This window comes from Poecilia formosa, unplaced genomic scaffold (genome assembly GCF_000485575.1).
Source record: "Poecilia formosa unplaced genomic scaffold, Poecilia_formosa-5.1.2 Scaffold134, whole genome shotgun sequence".
Taxonomy (NCBI): domain Eukaryota; kingdom Metazoa; phylum Chordata; class Actinopteri; order Cyprinodontiformes; family Poeciliidae; genus Poecilia; species Poecilia formosa.
Window position 1 is genome coordinate 1,144,025 of NW_006800073.1, and position 22,517 is coordinate 1,166,541.

A 22,517-nucleotide genomic window follows, 5' to 3' on the forward strand; every position below is an offset into this window, starting at 1 on the left:
TGTTGTGCCCTCCCTCAATGGAAAGTGACGGCCTTCATAGGAACAAACATTCTGACTGATCAGGTAACTACAGATTATGATTCAGATGACATCACAATGTTCTTCATGGTTTAACAGTTGATAGTTGACATCATGATAGAAAATAGTCCATCTGGCTCTGCTCACTAACTTTGATATCACGGCTCCACAAAGAAACATTAACTTTGTTTTTCTTAAGTGGCTTCATGCTTTGGGTCATTATCCGTTTAAAAGATCAATTTGATCCCAAACTCCAACTTCCTGTCTTGGAATGCTGCTTCACTATTTCCACATTGTTCTTTCCTCATGATACCACCTAACTTGTAAATAGGGCTGTGTAAAATATCGATTTTGCTATATATACCGATATTTTCTCTCCTAGAAAAAAAATCTATATTCATCCGCAAGTATCGTAACATCCAACTGTCCCCTTGCTCACTCACTGCTTCACCAGGAGAGTGATTAGGTCATCAGGCTTAGAGTGATTCCTTCAGATGTTTAGTGTCAAGGTTAAAAAGGTATCAAACTATTCAGAGCAGGTACTTGGTGCACTTTATTTACTTTACAAATGCATGTAAGCTACAGTTTGTACTATTTCAATTAAAAGAAACATGTTTTCTCACCACTTCTTTGATTCATTTTGTCCAGCTGTCGACTAAGTCTGTGTCCATGTCCCACCAGAGCCAGGTATTGTGTAGTTGGTGCTTTTTAATCAGTTTTCAGTTAAATTAATTCAATCCAACTCTATAACAGTCACAAAATGTCACCAAAATCATTGTGTCCCTCTAAAATCTTTCAGAAAATTGCAAAAGTGTATTGAATTGTATCATTTGCTGAATATCGCAATATATATCGTATCATGAGCAGAATATTGTGTATCGTATCGTATTGTGAGATTATTGTATCACTTCAAAAGCACTACTTTTGAACTGCACCAGTTCCTCTTGCTGCAAACATTAACTGAACGCTGGAACAGTTGGGCTTCTCCCCATTTTTTCTGAAAATATACGTAAAATACATTTTATACGTATTCTATGTAAAATAAATGTATTTCAGCACAGGACAGACAGTTTGCATCAACAAACACTAATCTGGCTTTTCATGGTGCTGATGGCTTCTTCCTCTCCGAGTGGCCTTTCAGCCCATGTTTGGCAAATGACTCATTTTATTCCCAAAGAAGTCTCCAAAGTTTCTGGCACTTAGGAAACAGAAATAAATGTAATGTCTCTAATCGATTTAATATACAGAAAATATAGAACACATTTAATATTTTGTTTCTGTGTGTTCAGGTGAGTTATGAAGGTCTGTGGATGTCCTGCGTGACACAAAGCACTGGACAGCAGCAGTGCAAAATGTACGACTCCATGCTGGCGTTACCCTTTGACCTTCAGGTCGGCCAGGCCTTGACCTTCATCAGCTGCAACCTCTGTGGTCTCAGCCTCCTCGTCCTGTTTTGGGGTGCTGACTTCACCAGATGTGAGCAGAACAAGGACAACAAGGCCAACATCATCCTGGCCGGAGTGGGCCTGCTGCTGGCCGGCCTGCTGGTGATCATCCCGGTCAGCTGGTCGGCGCATACCATCATAAGAGATTCCTACAACCCCCTACTAATATCAGTGCAGAAGAGAGAGCTGGGAGTTAGCATCTTTATCGGCTGGGCAGCTGGTGTGATACTGATCCTGACTGGAGTTCTGCTCTGCTNTTTACAGGACACACTTCCTGCTAAAGAGCCCCCTGGTGGTTGAAGAAAAATCCACATATAAATCGGAATGTACAATAAATGGAAAAAAAAAAATAATAATCTGCTCTCTGGTATTGTTCAGGGGGCCGGACCAAATGTGGAGGTGGGCCGGATCCGGCCTGCGGGCCGTAGTTTGGGGACCCCTGTGTTAGACACTAAGGTCCATTTCTCAGAGAAACAGAAACTTATCAGGGCCACAGAGACATGGTGTGACTTCAGGGAGTGTCTTCAGTCCATATAATCAGCTACCCTCCTCCTCAGACGCTGCACAGACTTTTTTAGAAACTCTTCTCAGATGTAATGGTAAAGTGTCTCATTTCAGCACTGAAAGTTAATAAAATAAGTAAAGTCTGAATGCTTTTCTTGGCTGATTTTATGCTCTGTGTGTGTCAATACAAATTATGATTCATCGATTAGGATTTTCATCCTTAACAATAGCTTTCAACAAAACAATTTATTTTCTCCATTTAAAGTTGCAAACATCACAATGAACTCATAAAAGTGAAAATAAAACATGAACAGGCAACATAATATGTTCGCTGATCTCACGCAGCAGCACGAACTGGCAGCACCTCTAACCCCTCACTCTGTGGTACGGAGAACCAAACTGGTTAATATTTGTGAACTTAGTGGACCGTTCAAGCAGTAAACATGCATAAAACCATGTTTAGCAACAACGGCGCTTGTTAATTATTCACTATTGACATTTTTGTACCATTTTCTGTGATTTTCCATCTTCTTTGTTCAGCAAGCTACTCAGTGCTCAAATATCAGTGGAAGGGAAGCAGGAAGGCCTGCGCTCTAGGATGGATGTTGTGGGCGGGACAGTGCGCTATTTGGCAGTAGTTCATTGGCTGAGAGGAATGGTCAATGGCATTCCTCTTAGCCAATGAGGAATGCTTAATCCTTCCTAAGGGTTAAGCATCAATTAGCTTAATTAGCTAATCATGACAATAAGTCACCAGAAATAAAGAATAACTCTTTCCACATTTAAGAGGGTTAATAGGATTTTTTTTATAAAGTTATATTTAAATGTGGGTTACACACTCAGTCCTGGCACATTTAAGGGAGGTGAGAGTCACCAAAGTGCCACGTCAAATCATTCAAAGCTGCTGCAGTGACATGCTGCAGATCACTGCAGCAGATCTTTGCAGTGATCTGCTACAAAGATACCTGACCACACTGCCAGGCATATTCTTCAGTATCTTCATGGAGCGCTTACTTTCAAATGGGAACCAGTGAGCCTCACTTCTCGTCTCTGATAAGTCGATTCGTGCAGAGCAGAAATGATGGCTGCCAACACTGATGGAGACATCAATGAGAGCACGATGCATCAGCCACTGCTGTTATCAGATGAGCCTTTGGTGGAGATGATGTTACAACTTGCTCACTATCTGTCATCATGTTGCTTTAAATGCAAGATATTCCACATTGGTCTATAACGAGCTGAGAGGTTTTCTTCATGCATCTGTATGAGCAAATGGCCAGCAGTGTTTGTCGGAAGCTGCCATTGAGTCTGACTTTATTTTCCTTCCACAGTATTTATATTTTTGCTGGTCAAACATAACTTCTGTTTATGCATGAGAATAAACAGAAGTTATTTATGGTCAAGTATGAATGGCCATAAGCACCTTATGATCCACTTTCCAAATCCTCATTTGTAAAGTGAATAAATGAGGATTTGTCTACTTTGCAAAATGCATCAATATCTGCAAAACACAATTTTTAAGTAAATGGAAAAGTGTTTTGCAATGTAGACAACATCTAAGTTATTAAGGTACATCAAACTAAGAAGCTCACATCCTGTGTCTTACCACTAAGATGCCCGCAAACTGATTAGCTGATGACATAAAACTACAGTAAATAAAGGCAGACATATTTGAACTTCCTTATTCTGCTGTATTTAGAACCACATATATTCGGCACCATTTCACATTTTAAGATCCATCTTGTTTGAGATCAGAATTAACTGAAGAACCTCCAGCACCTGATCCAACGACATCTTTTAAAAAGGTACAATTTTCCAACTTCATTTACTTTTAAGATAAAAAATAACACAGGTTTTACAAAAACAGAAACAATAAATTAACTGAATCCATCCCAATGATGGAAAAATGAATACTTCTAACTTAATCATATTTTTTATTTAATATTTTATACTTTTCAGTGTTATGAGGGTTTATTTGATGGAGGACGGTAATGGTGGGTCACCTCAGATTTGGTTTCAGTAAAATATTTTTTTACCTGAACTGAGCTTTAGGCATTTCTGTAGCTTTAATATCTGCATTAAAAGATGATTGAACTTGTTTTTGCACCTTTGTAAATTTTTCATTGTTCAACATATTTACCCCTGCTGCTCCACTTACTCATGCATTTTACTATTATTTTATTGTAAATGTGGGGGTGACAAAAGAAATGTTTCTCAAATGTGAGGTGGAAACATCTTCACATATAATTATTGCAACACCCATGTGTTTGGCTATTAATTCCTGATAATCAAGCGCTGGCCCGACTTCTGAATTTGATCTAAAGTACCTTTAATAATTACCCTGAGCATCAGGAAACCTTTTAGACTCTGCTGGTGTTTCCTGTCGCCCCAGGAAAAGAGGAAGACAACGGATTGATGACTGGCACCAAAGTCGGAAGAATACCAAGAATATATTGCAGAAACGTCTTTAACTATTTGATTTCTGGTTTTTAGTGTTTGCAGAATGGCATCAAAAGCAGCTCAGATTGTATGCGTGACCCTCGGGGTCATCGGCCTGATTGGGGTCATCACTTGTTGTGCCCTCCCTCAATGGAAAGTGACGGCCTTCATAGGAGCAAACATTGTGACCTCACAGGTAACTATAGATTAGTGCCTGCTGGTGATCATCCCGGTCAGCTGGTCGGCGCATACCATCATAAGAGATTTCTACAACCCCCTACTAATAGGGCAGAAGATAGAGCTGGGAGCTAGCATCTTTATCGGCTGGGCAGCTGGTGTGATACTGATCCTGACTGGAGTTCTGCTCTGCTGCTTCGGCAGACATAGATCCAGCAGCTCTGGTGGAACCGCCAGGTACTACAGTAAAAGAGCTTCAGGTCCAAACGACGACACAATTTAGAGGTTTTATGGAAGGGATTGGGATCCAATAGAGGAGCAGACAAGGGAGTTGAGTTGGTAAAAACCGGGAAGACGACAACAGAATTTTAGTTGTTGGTGCTCGAAGGATTGTAGTTTGTACATATTAATTTCCAACATTTGAAATGTTACTTAAAATGTAACTTTAAAAAACATAAGCATAAAACAAGATGCAAAAGCGTTGCTGTAATTTCTGTAATCAGGAAAATAAGATTTCATAATCATCTTTAGATACAATTTTTCGAAGATAACTTAAATGACAACTGTGTTTGCTTATTTAATCTTGTTCTCTTTTCTGTCATTTCTTTCATGATTTTTTAAAATTATTTTATAGAAAGCTCCCAAACAAATGGCCAACTGAGTGTGTTTCTCAGGTACTCTTCAGCTTCTGCACTGCTTTCAACTTACGAAACATTTACTATAAGTTGGTTTGTTGTTTCTTTACAATGATCACCATAGGTTATTAAAGCTTTGCCAGATAAGATTTTTCAGAAAAAGGAATAAAATGTATCAAAAAACACAGAAGACTCAGTTTCAAAACTTTGTAAGCACAATTTGTTTTGCTTAAAAAATAAACTAAGCAAGTTTAAAGTACATCATAGAAGATTTGTGGTAACCATCTGATGTTTTAATCCATTACTTTGATTCTTTTTAAAAGAGGAGTTGTCTACATTGATTTATAAGTTAAATTACAATTGGACAGGTTATTGGACTGAAATACCAGTCCAATAAGAACTGGTATTTAAATCGCCCTCCTCATCACACTGTTCACATTCTGACACGAGACCAAGACGAACCCAACAACAGATCAACGGTACCTTGGTGTTGTGAAGCTTTAAACAGGAAGTTGTCAGACGGAAGAGGCCTCTGAGCTTCAAGCGTCATCAGCAGGTTTCAACAGAGATGCAGAGACTAAAAGAGTCACAGAAAGACAGAGAAGTGAGCATCTTTTGGTCAAATCCCACACTGATGACCGCTTCACTGTAAACCAGTTAAACCAGATGATAAATGCCACTTGTAACACTCAAGCTACTTAACAGAGCTCAACCCAGGAATAAGTTTACCAAAACATAATACAACGTAAATAATTTAGATTAGAAGGTTTGGCTAAATAGAGAAGATGTGAAATAAAAAAGGCTCAGACTATTTTGTTTCACTTTCAAATCTTTCCTGGTTACACCGTTCTGATAATACAGATCAAGTTTCACTTCAAAATAAAACTGTTTTGATGTCAAAATCAATTTTGCATTTCACTAATCCGATCAAACATTTACAACAAAACCTTAACATAACATATAGTTTTCAACAAAATATTGTAAAGGATTTCTTCAATCCATGTTGGAAAAATATTACTCACAACGAACTTACAAAAGTGGAAATAAATCACGAACAGGCAAAAATAATTTGCTCACCAATCTCACAAGACGACAGCGAAGCAGCACAAAATGGCGCCGCCTCCATTAGGTACACAGAACCGAACTAGTTAATATTTGTGAACTTAGCGCATCGTTCTACCACTAAACGGGCTTAAAATCATGTTTAGCTTTAACAAAGTTCACTAACTATTGATTTTATATCGTTTTTGTACCCTTTTCTGTGATTTTTCGGTCTTCTTCGTTCAGTTAGCGTGAACAACACTGAAATAGCAGCCGAAGAAAAAAGGAAGGCCTGCGCTCTGAGAGGGACGTGGTGGGCGGGACGTTGCGTCATTTGGCAGCAGCTCATTGGCTAAGAGCGATGCTAGTGGTTTTATGTGAAAAGTTAACCTTTTGACTGCTGATCATGACAATAATTCACCATAAAATGATGAGAATGACACACTTTCTTCTTGCTTTTAACCCTCTGATGCATAAGTGGGTCATTTTGGCCCCGGTGAGGTCATCTTTTTGCAATATCTTTGTAATGAAAAGTTTTCATCACTTCATATTCCAGGTATTCCTCAAGAAACATGTTATTGATATCATGCAATTCAAATTTTTAATTTACCTTTTATACATTTTAAGAAATAGCATGTTTTATATCACTTCCCCATTCTTTCGTGAGAGGGTCCAAAATGACCCGCATTCATTTCCTATGGAATTTGATGGGAATCTTTGTTTCTTAACAGCTGTGACTGTCAGGAAAACATATTTTGTGAATCAAACACGCTGAGTCCTTAGTGTCACCTCTGAGTAATAATATTTTACACAGCAAGAACTCTTACATATAAGTATTATCTTTATTTTTTTATCTCACAAATGTGTGTGTGTGTGTGTGTGTGTGTGTGTGTGTGTGTTTGTGTGTTTGTGTGTGTGTCAATCATGCGTATTGTGACAGCGTTATTGTCACAAATACATATTACCCTTCTTCAAAGTTAGCTAACACTAGTTATCTAACCAACTGGCTAACATTACCACCTATACTTTATTGTACATGTGTATTATTTGTGTGTGTGTCTCTGTGTGTGTCTGACATACTGGATGAGAAAACCAAAAGAGAAAATGTGTTGAATGACATACAAAACCTGTTGAGTTCTAGGTTTTGTTCTTTTATCATCTCAATAAATAAAATAAAAAAATTCATAGCTATATAAGTAAATGCATAAATAAATGAGCTGGAAAAGTATAGCGTGCCTTCTCTGGGTCGGGGAGGATGTCCTGTCCCAAGTGAAGGAGTTTAAGTATCTGGGGATCTTGTTCACCAATGTGGGAAAAATGGAGAAGGAGATCGACAGGCAGATTGACGCAGCGTCTGCAGTGAAGCGGTGCTGCACCGGTCTGTCCTGGTGAAGAGAGAGCTGAGCCAAAAAGCGAAACTCCTGATTTGCCGGTTGAACTACGTTCCTACCCTCATCTATGGTCATGACATTTGGAAGGTATCCGTGATCTCGAAAGAATGAGGTCACAGCTACAAGCGGCCGATATGAGTTTCCTCCGTAGGGTGTCTGGGCTCTCCCTTAGAGACAGGGTGAGAAGCTCAGATATCCAGGAGGGACTCAGAGTAGAGCCGCTGCTCCTTCACGTCAAGAGGAGCTTCTGGACAGATGCCTCCTGGACGTGTTACTCTGGTGAGGTGTTCTGAGCATCTCCCACCAGGAGGAGACCCAGGGAAGACCCAGGACACGCTGATGATGTTTCTGAGCTGCCCTGGGAACACTTTGGGATTTCCCAAGGAGAAGCTGGAACAAGTAGCTGGGGAGAGCGAACTCTGAGCCTCCTTACTTAGACTGCTGACCCCGCGACCCGACCCCAGATAAACTGAAGAAGATGGATGGATGGATGGATGGATGGATGGATGGATGGATGGATGGATGGATGGATAAATGCACACACATACACACACTCACATGCGTGATACACACAACATAATAGAATAGAGACAGTAATGTTAGCTAGCTTGGTTAGCTAGCTAGTTTCAAGAAACGTGCTCTTTCACACCCCCCCACTCATCCCATGCCCACACACACACCCACACACACATAATGGATGCTGACATTGTCCATTATTTGTCCATTATTGACATTCCATCATTGTTGTTGTAAAATTGCTGTTGTTGGCATTTTGTTTTAAAAATGTTCTACAAATTGTCACAAATGTTCTACAAATTGTTCTAAAAATGCTTAAAAAAGTGAAAAATGAAAATATTTCAAACATGAAATAATTCCTGTGTGAAATAAAACACATTAGAAAGTATACAAAACATTATTTTGAATCAAAATGACAAAAGTAGCAAAAAAAAAAACACATTGATTTTATTCCAAAAAGGAATGAAAGACAGCCATGAAAGAAAAACACTCTAAAGCTGTGGATAGGTCTGAAGCTGTTGAAAACATTTAATGCAGTAAAAGTAAAAAGAAAATTAAATTTAGTTTTTTTTTTACAGTTTTATAAGAGGTACCACTTTGGGTCACACAGAATAAGAGCATTGGATTTTGCTGTTAATTCTTTTATTACAACTAGAAACTAGCTATCAGGCCTGAATATTGGGCGTAGGACGAGCTTAGAAACCAGCGGGCTCTAAGCTCAGTCGTCACGGCCCCGCAGGCTCCTAGCTTCTGGTTGCCACAGCCCCCCAAGCTCTGAGCACCTCGGTGACCAAAGCCCCCCAGGCTCCGAGCACTTTGATGCCCGCAGCCCCCCCAGGCTCCAAGCACCTCAGAGCCCACAGCCTCCAAGGCTCCAAGCCCCTCGGTGCCCACAGCCCCCCCAGGCTCCAAGCACCTCAGAGCCTAAAGCCTCCAAGGCTCCAAGCCCCTCGGTGCCCACAGCCCCCCCAGGCTCCAATCACTTCGGTGTTCACAGCCAGCCTTGGAGCTGTGGGGCTGTGGCGCAGACTCCTAGCGCCACAGCCCCACAGACTCCTAGCTCCTTCACTCCTGCAGCCCTGTGGTCTCCAAGCTCCTCCAACACTACAGCCCTTTTAAGGCTCCCTATCTGATAGTATTGTCCTTGTATGTGTCTCTGGTTCTGTCAAGGCTTTTTTTCGAATCATTCGCCATCTTTCTTCAGGCCCCCTCCAACTTTTGCAGCAATGTTCTCAAAAGACTGTGATTTCCTCAACCCCTCTGGTACCATAATATCCGGAGTTGATTGTCTGTGAGCTAATCTCTGTATCTTTGCTCGTTCTACTGCCTCTCTTTCCAACTCAAGCCTTTCTTGAAGAGCTTTACGTTCCTCATGTTCTCTGGAATAGAAACATTTTTCTTCTATCCCCAGGAATTCATCTGTTGTATCAATGAACTCATTCCGCCTTCTAAACCTCATGGCAGCCTCTTTTCGCACCCAGTCCACTTCATCCATTCTTCGAGTAAGTTGCAATAAAGAGGGTGACAAGCAGTACATTTTTACCCTGTGAGGTGTCACAGAGAGCTTTCGGGTTGGGGGTTCTGGTTGTTCAGTCTCCTGAGGTGTTTTCCTGCCAGAAGCTTGTTTTTTAGTGTCGTCTGTGGATTCAAAGGCCTGATTAATCCTTTTCAGCAGATCAAAATTCTGTTTTAGCTCCATGTTCATTTCTTCCATTGTCCTGTACATTTGCTGTTCAAAATCCACCCAGGCTTTCTCATCTGCGTCAAGTGATGCTTGCACATCTAACAGGAGCTTTTGGAGAGTACAAGTTTCACTTTTAACAGATGGTGGTTTTTCCAAAGCTTTCTGTTCGACCTGCTTTTCTGTTATAGGTTCCTTTCGTTCCCCCATTTCCAGTTTAACTTTGCGGGCTTTTATTCTTTCAATCTCCCTTTCAGTGCACGGACCCACAATCGGCTCCACATGAAAGTCCAGGTCATGTTTTATAAGGAAGTCCTTTAAAAAGTACACCGCACTGGAACTCCGAGATTCTTTACCTAAAATCTTATCATCAACCTCACCTTTCTGTCGAATTGATCTCATGTTAAGTTCTACTAGTGTGCCGTAATTATTTTCAGGGGGGTCATGTCCACGAAACTGCTGCCTAACGTACTCCTCCATAAAGTCCACTTTCTTCGTCTTCTTTACCCTCTTGTACTTGTTCAAGCCAAATACTTGTCCCATACTGTTGGAAGAAAAAAACCCAGAAGCTTCTGAAAATACTTTGGCAATCTCTCACCAGTTGGTTTAAAAACGCTTTATAAACAAGAATAATATAATAATGATTATTATTATTCTGTTAGCTTGGGTGTCTTGTTGGTATTTCCTGAAAACTTCAAGGGTCAAACTTGAAATCTGCACAAATCCTCATTCCTGTGATGTCTGGAATATCTGAAGAGAATAAAACGATGCACTAAGAATCTCAACTATGACATCACAATCGCTGCAGACAAAAGGCGGAGAATTACGTCATCAGCCGTCACAGATCAGTTTTGTTTGATGAAAAAAAAAGAAAAAAAAAGCTACGACCCAGCTAGCAAGGCAATATTCAGATCGGTCAACATTGTCTGAAATTCGAATATTCGAAACCGATCTTTTCAAAATGTTGTCTGATTGTTCTCTCTGAATATTCACTCACTGTGGAAGAAATGTTTTTGCTGTAATTGTATTTCGTGTGGCATCCAGCCGATTTGGAGAAGGCCATAACTGATGGTTAAATTGTGATTTATTAAAGCCATCCATATCATTCATCAAACGGAAGAGCTAGACAGGAACAAGTAGTTTCACCATCTGTTGTTGTGCGTAGCTCATTACATGAGTACAATTCTTTACATTAACAACAATCACAGACTTTTCTATCAGCATTTCAACTTACTCACATTGTTCCCTTACCGACTTAAGCTCAAACTGGGTTGCTTTTTAGCATTTCTTTTTTGTTTTGCTAACTTTTAACCTATTCAGTTGGAACGCCGTTCCGTTACCATAGCTACCGTAACACATGAAATACCAAAATAAAAGCATATATCCTTAACGGTAGTTACAACAAAGGCAACTTTACATTCAGTATCTTTTACACCTTTATGATGATTATGATGTTGAACAAAATCTCTGTTTTTGTTCTTTATGGAGAAAGTTTGCGTTGCTGAACGTCTGGGACGTTTTTATAAAATGCTGGTATAAAAATTCAATACCGCATTGAGCCACTAGAGGGCGCCTGGCCCAGCCAAACCTCATCCTCTCCATTCAAACAGTGGCTGTATGCCCGGTTTTCTAAATGTCTTTCCTTCATAACTCATTCATCCTAAGCGTTAATGAAGAATTTTATTTATATAAAAGTCATGGAAATACTTCTATTTAGAAGGTTTATTTTGTATTACTGAAAATAAGACAAAACATCAGGTTGTTAACCGGTTATTAACAGTAATAATACAAACCAAATGCCAGGTTGCCAAGTCATGAATCTTGTCGAATGTCACGTAATTTATTTTGTCAATAGTAATGTTAAAATTGTACAACTGTGCTAATATTTCAATGAAACTGGTGCGTTAAAATTATTTAACAGAAAAACTGTGTGAGCTGCCTGTTTGCTACACTTGGAGTGGAGATGAAGATGGTCCATTCAGGAAAGCAGAGCTGCATCAAACTTTAACGTGGAACTGCAGAAAAAAGAAAAAATCAAATATTTAATTGTTAATGCATGTCACCATGAGAAAAGCCTACTGAGTTTTGCTTAAAAAACTTTTATTAAAATTAAAATCAAACATTTTTGTCTCATGAAGTGAATTATTATTATTTTTCTGCAAAACAAACTTATTGGTGCATGTCATAAATCTTTTCTTGCTATTCTAAGTGTAGGTTCCTAAACAATGAAGCCATAAGCTTGACGCTCTCCGTCCTTCCCCTTCGGTCCACTCGATGACGAAAACGACAAAAAACCAGACTGGGTCCTCTTGATAAAGGTGAACGGTTTACTTCAAAAATAAAAACGGTACAAATGTTACTTTTCCACAAAAATAATAGAGTAAACAAAAGAGTCCTAAGCGAGAGAAAGAGAGCGGTCAAAAAACTTTGTGGCTCCACTCCAACTGCCCAACTAATTCTGCCTGGCCACACCCTAAAATCCTTAACTCCAATATGCAAATTTACAGGAAGGCCAATATAACAAATTAGTAATAGAGATATAACTTGCAATCATTTTTATCCAAATAAACAAATTACCATAAGAAATATAAACATAATTTATCTTAAAGGTCTGAATGAACTAAAATTGAATTTAGGCTTCTACACTAAGTTTTAGTTTGTGACTCAAAGTTTTGTTTGTGATTCTCACATGACGTCGTGGGCCCAAAATCACAACAAAAGATTTTGATGTGTGCAAATAAAAGTTTGTTTGGCAAATAACTTTAAGTTCATGAGACAAAAATGAGTTATTTAATTTAAAAAGGTTTTTTTTTTTAATTTAAAAAGAGTTATTTAAACAAAACATTTTGTTTTTAAAAAAGAAATCATTACAATTCCAAAGGTTTTGATAATAATTTTATTTTACTTAACTGAGGTTAGTTTTGTTTTTTTTCATTTGATAATTGGGGAAAAATAACTTCATACTCTGTGAACCAGACCCTTAATTTGCTTAAAGTCTGGATTGAGTTTTTTCCCCTTCATTACTGACACACTTTTATTACATACATTATATCTATCATGGTAACTCAGGGTGAGTTATTTTTAATTCTAAATTAATATCCTTGTTGGACTTTTATTTAAGTGCTATTCTCTTTCAAGATACATTTACCTAATGCTAGAATAAATGAAATGTACATTATGCAGCAAAGGAAATTAGAAGATCAGACATATATCCATTATGGAGATGATCGGTTTTGGACAGGCGATGTGCCCCTATTGCATAAGCGATTCTGAAGAATGACTGATATCATTAACGATACAGGGAAGAAGCTTTTCATTTATCTTGCTTTGCTAGCAAAGTCGTTAGCTAGCAAGTCGTTAGCTAGCAGCTAGCTGATAGCACATCAACAACAGCCTAATGTCTGTATGATAAAAATACTGAATCGATAGATAAGAACAGTTTTTCCTCACCTGGCTGTTTCCTCCCCTCAGTAGTTCTTCAGAGAAAGGCAGACGCAGAGGCCTGTCAGAGTCTGTTGTATTTCATTACCTCTCTGTTTAAACCGATACTCCGAGCTGAATAATTTATAATAATTTTAAAAAAAAATTGACCAAAAGGGCACTTGGGGGCAAGGAGCAAAAGGGGCAGGTGCTCAAGCACCCCTCGTTACCCCCTCTGCACGTGCCTGTCGGGTAGATTTTAACTTTCAATTTCTCTTGTAGGGGGAACTGATACGTCTCAGTTCCCAATTATCCAAATTGGTTGTTCCACTGAACCAAAACTAGTAACTTCTCCAAAATTGATTCCATTCCGCAATGAGTTTTAGAGTCCTCAGCTGGGATGCAAGTCTCAGCAAGAATCACATCCAGCTTGCGTCTGTCCACACGAACAGTCCGAATGTTCACTAGTTTGGCCAAGTCTGTCACGAATTTGTCAAGAAACCAGGAATCCACAAGATCCAAACAGCAGAAATCTTGGTGTCATGAATAAATCCAGGCTGAATCCCGCCGGTTGTGTCCCCGCAGGACAAGAGGGCTCTCCTGTGCCCAGTCTTCTTGTCGAAAATTTGATCAATTGCATTGAGAGATCGGTTGACCAGATCCATCATTTATAGATTTGGAGGATGTGCAAAGAAGGGCTCCAAAAATATAGGAAAAGACAGCATCCTGATTAATAGAATCATGTTGCATGTTTTAAGAACCGCTGGAAAAAGGTCCAAAGAAAAGAGATCCGACATCTTTAGTTCAGACTGGAGCTGCTTCCAGGCTGTAGGAGCCGTTACACTGTGAGCTGGTTCCCTTTTCTGTTCAAACAGGCGGAACGTGCAAAACAAATAAATTAATGTATCTTAAAGAAAGGGAAGTAGCAGATCGCTATAGGAAAGAGTTTAAGTAGGTTGGAGCCCAGCAGAGCAGAGTTTCATAAATCATCATCATCAACTGATTGTTTCCATTCAGCTTCTGAGTTCAACTCACAATGACATGTGAGACGTCTGCTGCAAACTTAAAGCACAACGATACACAGCATTCAAGGACTGAAGGCATTTGGTCGAAGCTTTCATACACAAAACGTCTCCATAATCCAGGAGCTCCTGATTTATTTATTTCTATATTTGAGAGACAAACAGGATCCATTACAATAATGAAACCCAACCTTCATTTTCAGTGTTTGTAAAAAATTTCTATGTTCTTTTTATCTAAAATAAACCCAAGATATTTATAATTACTGACTAACTCCATTTGTGCACAGAGAGCAGTGGGAAGCAACAGAGTTGAAAGAAAACCATCGCCGTCGTCTTATTATGCTCAAAACCAGCTTCAGACACGTAATGAGTTTGAGATATTCTTTGTTGTTTTTAATGGTATACAAAATAAAATCATTCTACTAAACATTTGCTGAAGATGTCAAAAGTTACACCAGATGATCACAAACTCTTCATTGACACAAAACAAAACCAAAGATGTACATAAAACCAAAAAACCCAAAAACCAAGCAGAACTTTCGTTATGATGCAACAACCACATATTTGGTGGGATTTCACACAGTTTCCACTTTACTTAAAGTCACAACAGACAGAAGAACCTGCAGAAAGCGAGAAGGTAAGAAATTATTTGCCTTTTTATTTATTTTTATTGCTAAGAAAAACTGATTTAGCTAAAATAGAAGAATTGTTGGATTCTAATCTTATTAGAAATCCATCATAATTTGCATACAATTATTTTTTGGAGAAACAAATAAGCTTTTTTTATCACTTATACATTTTTAATGTGCTCTTAGGATGCATTATACAGAAAGAGACAAAATCAATTATTTTCAGTTCAGTTTATTTCTATTGCGCCAAGTCACAATACGTTATCTCTAAGAAATTTAGAGAGCAAAAACAAAAAATATATATTTTTTTATGTTAAAGTAAAAAGTTATTTGCAGGAGAGTGAGAATATTTAGTAGTTTAGTTTAGTTATCTCAGCCGAAGCCAAAGGAATCGCAGCTAAACAGATTGTAGCTTCAATAAAGAGTTAAATAAAGAAACAAAGTTAAAAGTTGAAATAACTGTACAGAGTGGATATTAAAGCGTTCAGTTTGTCCTGCAGCAGAAATAACCAGAAAAACCTTTAATAAGCTGATTATTAAAGACTTTATGTGTTAATTTAGCAGAGAGTCAATGAAGAGAAGCTGAAACAGGAGAAATATTAGTTTGGCTATTCTTTCTGGGATTCACATAATTAAAAACACATTCACTACAAAAACAATTACAAACTTAATATTAGAAACACATTTATAGTTATATATAAATATGTATTTATTCAGAAATCGTCAGACTTTCAGTATTCAGTTATGCTGCATGAACGGATCAGAACATTAAAAGCAAAAAAGATCTGTATAATTAAGCTTTATTAGAAACAGCATATTAATTCATAAATGTACATTTATAAAACTATATTAAAAATAATTAAGCAGTTCTTGTTTAAGAGCTCTGAGATTTGTTAAATTTAAAACTATGTCAACATGGGGAGAGGGTTTGATGAAAGTATCTTTGACATTGTATCAAAATAGTTCTGCCAAAAACATGCAAGTTAAATGACAGGAAGGTGCTTTACGTTTGTCACAATTGTCAGAAAAGGAAGAAAAGAGTTGTGACAAACGGGTTTTGGGGATATTCACCCTGAAAAAAACTCTAAACTGTTTGAGTGAAAGGAGAGCACAGATCGAACTTGTATGAATTTTCTTAAGACCTTTGGTACTGGGTGAGGAGTCAAAAGACAGAATTTCATTGTAAACCTTTCGAGATATACGAGTTTTGAAGAGGATCAGCTCAGAAACATCTCCCACTACAGGTTCGGTGGTTTGGAAGGAAAACTGGGAAACAAACTTTTGGCACAGAGTCTAATTTAAAGGTATAGATGAGAAGAAGGGAGATTAAACTCTAATGAAAGGTCTGCAGCTGCTAAAGATACCTTCTTTATAAAAACCATTAAAACATGTCAGCCCTTATTACCCCATGATGAAAAGGTTGGATCTCTGAGCGCCGGCTGAAACAGATCATTCTTCAATAATGTCATAAAGTGTTGTGGTGGACCCAAAAGCAGCAGGTAAAGGCGTGGTGTGGATTAGAAAATTTAGTTAACAAAATCAGTGTCCAGCTTACAAAAATGAACATCCAAGGGAAACACAAACCAAAGAAAACCCAAAACTGAGACATGAAGAGATACTAAGGAGCATGAGGGGAATGACGAGCATAGGGACTAGCAGGATAACAGGACGGACTGGGGAGTTGTAACTGGGACAGAGGAGCTTAAATCCTGGGAGGTAGAAAAAGGGAAAATGGACTTAATGAGATGAGAAAACGGATTCAGGTGTGAATAGTTGACAGAGGAGCTGGCTGAGGGGCGAGGAAGCAAAGGAGAAAAAACGGGGAGGAAACATTAGACAGCTGAAAATACATCCAAAACTAAACACTAATACTAAAGACCTGGTAAACTGGAAGACAAAAAGACACAAGGGAAAACATAAATAAACCTAAACAGAAAGGCTGGTCTGACAATAATAACTAGGGATGTAGAGCTATGGTGACGAGATGGACTAAACAAAGACATAACTCAACTAGAATCGCTAAAGGAGGATGGACATAGATTCAGACAAAAGACTCACAAAACCTAAAGTGACAAAATAATAAAACTAGAAACACTACTGGGGAAAGCTAGAGGTGCTTAAGAAATAACTAAACTGGAACTACTAAGAAAGGTAAACCTAAACTTAGACAAGTACGAATAATTGAACCTGGGGTGATGAAAATAACTAAGAAATAAACATTTCTAGAAACACTACAGGCAAACCAAAATGAGGAACTAGAAGGCTTAAATAAAAAACTATCACTAAAGAAAGCTCGACATAGACTCAGACATACAAGAATAACAGAAACTAAAGAGTAAATCTAGAAACTCTATGAAGGGCCTCTAACTGAGATCCACTGATCTAAACCAATTTAAATCTTGTGGATGTGTGCTGCCCAGTAACACAGTAGGAAGTTTGGAAATGACTGAATCCGCCACTGAATTTTTTCATCTATGAAGTTTGGATTGTAGATTCTGGGTTTGTAGTTGTTTTTTATGTCGGCTGCTGAATGTTGAACATGAAGTGGTTTTCAGTGGGCAGGAGCTCTGGCGCCCTCTAGTGTCTATAGGTGCACATCGCTGCCAGAGGCCCAATCCTGCATAGAGGATGGAATATATAGCAGAAAATTATTTAATCCAGTTTTTTTTATCTTTTGTTTTTTACAGAATGGCACGAAAAGCAATTCAGATAGTTTGTGTGGTTCTCGGCGCCATCGGGCTGATTGGGGTCATCATCTGCTGCGCCCTGCCTGAGTGGCTTGTGGGATATGAGGATGATAAGGTAACCAAAAGGCTGGTTGACATTAGCATGTTAGTTATGATTAGTTAACTTTTATGTTTTTTAATCAACAACTATTTTATGTGTTATTGTATAATTTAAGCAGAATGTCTTTATAACAACTGTTATAAAAATGCTGTAGAAATGAAATATAATATTGACTTTGCAGTTTTATGCCTCATCAGAAACTTACAGATTCCTGACATCATCTGTTCTTTTCTAAACTGTTTAAAGACTCAGTGATATTAATTTATATAAACTTCTGGTTTGGATGGGAGTTTAAAAAGATTCTAAAATAAATAAATAAATAAATAAATAAATAAATAAATAACACTTATTTTGACATTTAGTAAAAATAAATTAATTATATTTTTCTGATTTAATGTCAGAGCATGCAGTAAAGTGAATGTAAATATCTGTTTTTCTGTGTTTGGATGGATAGGAAGTTCATGTAGGTCTGTGGATGGCGTGTGTGAAGCAGGGAACTGGACCGCAGGTGTGTGCATCATATGGCTCCCAGGCATCCGCTCAAATTCAGGCCTGCAGGGCCTTGACCATCATCAGCTTCATCCTCTGTGGTCTCGGCCTCCTCCTCCTGATCTTTGGTTCCGACTTCACCCCATGTGTTCAGAACCAAGACGCCAAACCCAAAATGATAAAGGCAGCCGCAGTGGGCCTGATACTGGCCGGCATGCTGGTGATCATCCCGGTCAGATGGTTTTCAAATAATATTGGAAACGCAGCAGAGGGACTGATGCTGGGAGCGAGCATCTATGTCGGCTATATAGCTGGTGTGCTGATGATCCTGTCTGGAGTTCTGCTCTGCTACTTAAGCAGATCCAGATCCAGCAACTATCACCAGCTTCAGAGCTAGGCTTGATGGAAGGGACTGGTGTCCGATAGACGGGTAGACAAGGGAGATGATTTGGTAAAAACTGGGAAGATGACATCAAATTATCATTTCTGTACTCTTAACATGTAGTGAAGCCATGTTTTCTGTAACACATCTTTTATTTTTCTTTTGGCAAAATTCCCAGTATTTTTCTTAAAATCTCTGTTAAAATTAAACTTCATGAAGATCCTGAGTATAAAAATAATTTTAAAAAACATAAATGTCTGAATGCAGGAAAATTTGATTTCAGTGAACTTTTGATTCATTTTTTTATTTGCATATTAAAACTGTTTTATGTTTGTTATTTTCTTCATACTTTCTCAATTCCAGTTTAAAGAAAACTGTCAACATAATTACCAACCAGATTTGCTTCAATTTCATGATGTTTCTCAGTTTTCTGCTTTACTTTCTATTGATAAAACATTTACTGTAACTATTTCTGTTTTTGTACAATAATCACAGATCATTATCTTTGGTCAGATTCAGATGTGATTGGAAAATAAATTAGATCAAAAAATGAAAAAGCTTTTTTTTCTACAAACAAAACAATGTAAGCAACTTTCAGAAAACTTTACTTCGGCTGTTTGATTCTTCATCTTTGACTCACATGCAAAATATTGATTTACCTTCAAATAAAGTGCTACAGTCTGACTTCTTTATCTTTGAGTTTTTCTTCTGTATTTTTCAGTTGCAAACAAAAGAAAAGGTTTTGCTGATTTTTCATAACTACTTTTGTTTATGAGTTTTTCTTCCCTTTGTTAAACTTTAAGATCTCAGTTTAAATAAAAAATATCCTAAAATCTTCACAAACTGTTTATTCATATCCAGCATTTTGGTTTCACCAGATTTTAGACAAAATCAAAACTTTGCACTTAAAGTTCACCAAACTTGATTGCATGAAGCTTTTCTGGATAATCTGAAGATTTATTGGATGGATGTTGAGTCGTGGTTTTAGTGACGCAGCTGAAGGAGAAAATGCAAATGATTTATGTTTATTAATAGTTCTTGGAAGAAGTATCCAAAGTTGTTCTGCTTTATGAATGTGATATTTACCAATGAGCATCAACAGTTGTATAAAAGGTGTTATATCTTTATTATTAAAAAACTATAAAGTTTCTCATCAAATGTAATTATTTATCCTAATTTTACCTGCAGGAAAAAATAAAAATATTGAATTGGTTCTGCTTTTTATAGTTTTTTAAAATTATTTAGCCATATATATTATTATAAATAGTCCATTACTGTACAGGGCTTCCCCCAGAAAACTTGCTAAAACTGGTGGTCGGGGCGTCAGCAGTCCACTGGCGTTCCACTGTGTTTTTGTATTAAAAGATTTTAAGGTGACAGGAAATTTAAAAATATCACTCAGTAATTATATGTTATGGGAAAACATCGCCAGTGAAACACTACTTAAACCCACAACAGGCCTTAAAAACAACAAATCAAAATATACAATTAAAATGAATATCAATTATTTGCACTTCTCTTCAATCCAAATTAAGTCAGCAGCTCCACCAGGCCCCCCAGGGCTTCAGGGGCCCGATAAATGCTAATATGTTAACACAGACCACAGATACATAAATGTAACACTTGTTTATTGAGATGATCAATGCTGTTAAATTTGATTCAATTTCAGCATACATAAATTAAACGATTTCAAATTAACATTTAAATGTAAGATTTTAAGGAGCTGGCAAGTTTACTTTGTAAAAGTTCAAAGAACAATTTTTATAGTTAGATTGTTTTGTTACCATAGCAACAATCTGATGCTGTGAGTTTAATCTTTAAGTTTGAGCTCTGTTTGTTCACAAATACAATTTAGTAAACTGCAAGTAAAACTGATTTATTTTTAGGTTGGCCAAATAAACTACTCCCTCTCTCTCATATTATATCCAACACATCTGTTAGAGGTGCTGATGTTTTTAGCAACAAAAGGGGCCCCTAAATCAGATTAAAAGATTTTAAGGTGACAGGAAATTTAAAAATATCACTCAGTAATCAGCCTTGGACTGGCCCTGCATGATGAGTTAAATCTGCTGCACTGCGCAGAGATGCGCAGCAAAAGGGAGATTTAATTCAATGCTTCTAATGTGGCTTTAGTAGCTCTTCCATTTCATGTCTGTTGAGTTTTTAATAAGCGTCACAGAAACTATTTTGGTTGGTCCAGTTTATGGGAGGAGTTTCTCAGAACTCCACGTGACTGCACACATTAACTCTGTCTGACTAATGCATTGTGTTTGATGCATTGTGTAACCGGAAAAATTATACTAAAAATAATAATGCAATAATATAAAATCAGCATGATGCGTTACAGACAGGAGAGCGCGAAAGCAACTCATCAGGCTGAACCTGCATGATGAGGTTAGCACTGGTTCATTACCTAATACACCGGCCAACCGGGATAAACTTTACAGGGAAGACAGGGCCAAACGTGGGGCAGCGTGTTGAGATGTAAACGCCGCAAAATTCTTTGTTTACGAATATAAATCATTCTCACCGCTTTATCAACGCACCTCCGAAAGCGAGACTACAAGTTATTCCTGCAGTTCACATAGAGCTACGCAACCAGAGCTAACCAGTGGTGTTTAAAGTCCTACCTTGATCAAAAACTCTGGAAAGAATCATAATTCCTCACACAGGGTTGATGTAAATATAAATACAGGTCGGCCTGTAGTGAAAGGAGGCGGCGGGATCTGCGCAGAGGTAAACTTAATCCAGCTACTGCAGTGCATGAGGCAGCGCGCAGAGGGTCCAGCAGTGTGATTGGTCCGGATTTAAATGCATAAACTATAAACCTATCTTCTATAGGTATATAGAAGATATGTGTTTATATATCTTCTAAATAAACTATATATTATTCCTGGTGGGGCAGGAATAAATCTGCCCCGCCAGTGAAGCGCTCAGAGCAACAGAAACGCTTGTAATCCGGCTTAAAAAAGACAAAAAAAGGTGATTTTTAAAAATGTATTTATTTATTTTCCTAAAAGCCTGGCGGTGGCGCTAGTACAATTGCTGCAATTCAACCATAGCATCAGAATGATGAAGAAACGTGAATTAAGTGTCTTTGTTGGTGCCAGACAGGCTGGTCTGAGTATTTCACAAACTACTGGGATTTTCCCACATAACCATCTCTAGGGTTTACAGAGAATGGTCAGAAAAAGAGAAAGTATCCAGTGAGCAGCATTTCTGTGGGGCAAATGCCTTGTTGATGCCAGAGGTCAGAGGAGAATGGACTGACTGGTTGGAGCTGATAGAACAGCAACAGTAACTCAAATCGTTCCAACCGAGGTCTGCAGAAGAGCATCTCTCAACACACAACACGTTGAACCTGGAGGGGCTACAGCAGCAGGAGACCAGACCGGGTGCTGCTCCTGGCAGCTAAGAACAGGAAACTGAGGCTACAATCCACACAGGCTCACCAAAACTGGACAGTAGGAGATGGAAAACGTTGCCTGGTCTGATGAGTCTGGATTTCTGCTGCGACATTCGGATGGTCGGGTCAGAATTTGGTATCAACAGCATGAAAGCCTGGATCAATCCTGCCTGGTATCAGCCAGGCAGGATCTAAAACCAAGATATTTATAATTACTGACAAACTCAATGTGTAGAGCAGTGGAAAGCAACAGAGGGATCTCTGGTAGTTTGAGAGAAAACCATCGTTTTCGTCTTATCCATGCTCAAAACCATCTGTAGAGAACATAATGAGTTTGACATACTCTTTGTTGTTTTATTTGACAAAATCTTATCTGTCTAATTATTTGCTGAAGATGTCAACGTCCTGTTATTCTTAGCTTACATGACCACAAACTCTTCATTGACAAATCAAAATTGTCATGAGTTGCGGTTGATGGTGGTGAGGAGAGACGCAGCGAACCCAGGTTATGGTGAAAATAATGAATTTAATGATG

The 22,517-nt window shown here is 38.2% G+C and overlaps 5 protein-coding genes across 9 annotated transcripts in view; 4 read left to right on the top strand and 1 right to left on the bottom strand.

The window, feature by feature from the left end:
- Positions 1-3: 3 nt before the first annotated feature.
- Positions 4-2,652, top strand: LOC103145011 (claudin-4-like; the record flags this gene model as incomplete). Its single annotated transcript, XM_016676395.1, has 4 exons — positions 4-63; positions 1,308-1,739; positions 2,313-2,404; positions 2,508-2,652. Coding segments are annotated over 4 exons (729 nt in total), but the record flags the coding sequence as incomplete, so codon positions are not given.
- LOC103145014 (claudin-4-like) overlaps positions 2,323-22,517 on the top strand; it is a 129,574-nt gene continuing 109,379 nt past the window's right edge. The window contains exons 1-2 of one of the 2 annotated variants that reach the window (XM_016676432.1): positions 2,323-3,772; positions 4,461-4,602. In XM_016676432.1, the coding sequence (XP_016531918.1) occupies positions 4,471-4,602 (132 nt within the window). In that variant the 5' untranslated portion in view covers positions 2,323-3,772; positions 4,461-4,470. Of the gene's footprint in view, positions 3,773-4,035; positions 4,603-22,517 lie in introns of those variants that run through there. The other variant, XM_016676431.1, reaches the window with a different exon arrangement.
- On the bottom strand, positions 9,211-11,193 carry LOC107837325 (uncharacterized). 4 transcript variants are annotated; one of them, XM_016676423.1, is made up of 2 exons: positions 11,086-11,193; positions 9,211-10,391 (listed from the first exon to the last, which is right to left on the bottom strand). In XM_016676423.1, the coding sequence occupies exon 2, from the start codon at positions 10,388-10,390 to the stop codon at positions 9,350-9,352; it is 1,041 nt and encodes a 346-aa protein (XP_016531909.1). In that variant the 5' UTR covers position 10,391; positions 11,086-11,193; the 3' UTR covers positions 9,211-9,349. The 4 variants fall into 4 exon arrangements, with proteins under 4 accessions (XP_016531909.1, XP_016531910.1, XP_016531912.1 ...); XM_016676424.1 differs by having other exon boundaries at positions 9,211-10,394; positions 11,086-11,188; XM_016676426.1 differs by having other exon boundaries at positions 11,099-11,184.
- The window catches only part of LOC103144968 (claudin-4-like), a 104,374-nt gene continuing 96,709 nt past the window's right edge, over positions 14,853-22,517 (top strand). The window contains exon 1 of the mRNA XM_016676435.1: positions 14,853-14,925. The gene's annotated coding sequence lies outside the window, so the exon portion shown is untranslated. The remainder of the gene's footprint in view (positions 14,926-22,517) is intronic.
- Positions 14,898-19,260, top strand: LOC103144964 (claudin-4-like). The gene is made up of 3 exons (XM_007562157.1): positions 14,898-14,926; positions 17,606-17,720; positions 18,160-19,260. Exons 2-3 carry the CDS (start codon positions 17,607-17,609, stop codon positions 18,589-18,591), a joined length of 546 nt encoding a protein of 181 aa, XP_007562219.1. The 5' UTR covers positions 14,898-14,926; position 17,606; the 3' UTR covers positions 18,592-19,260.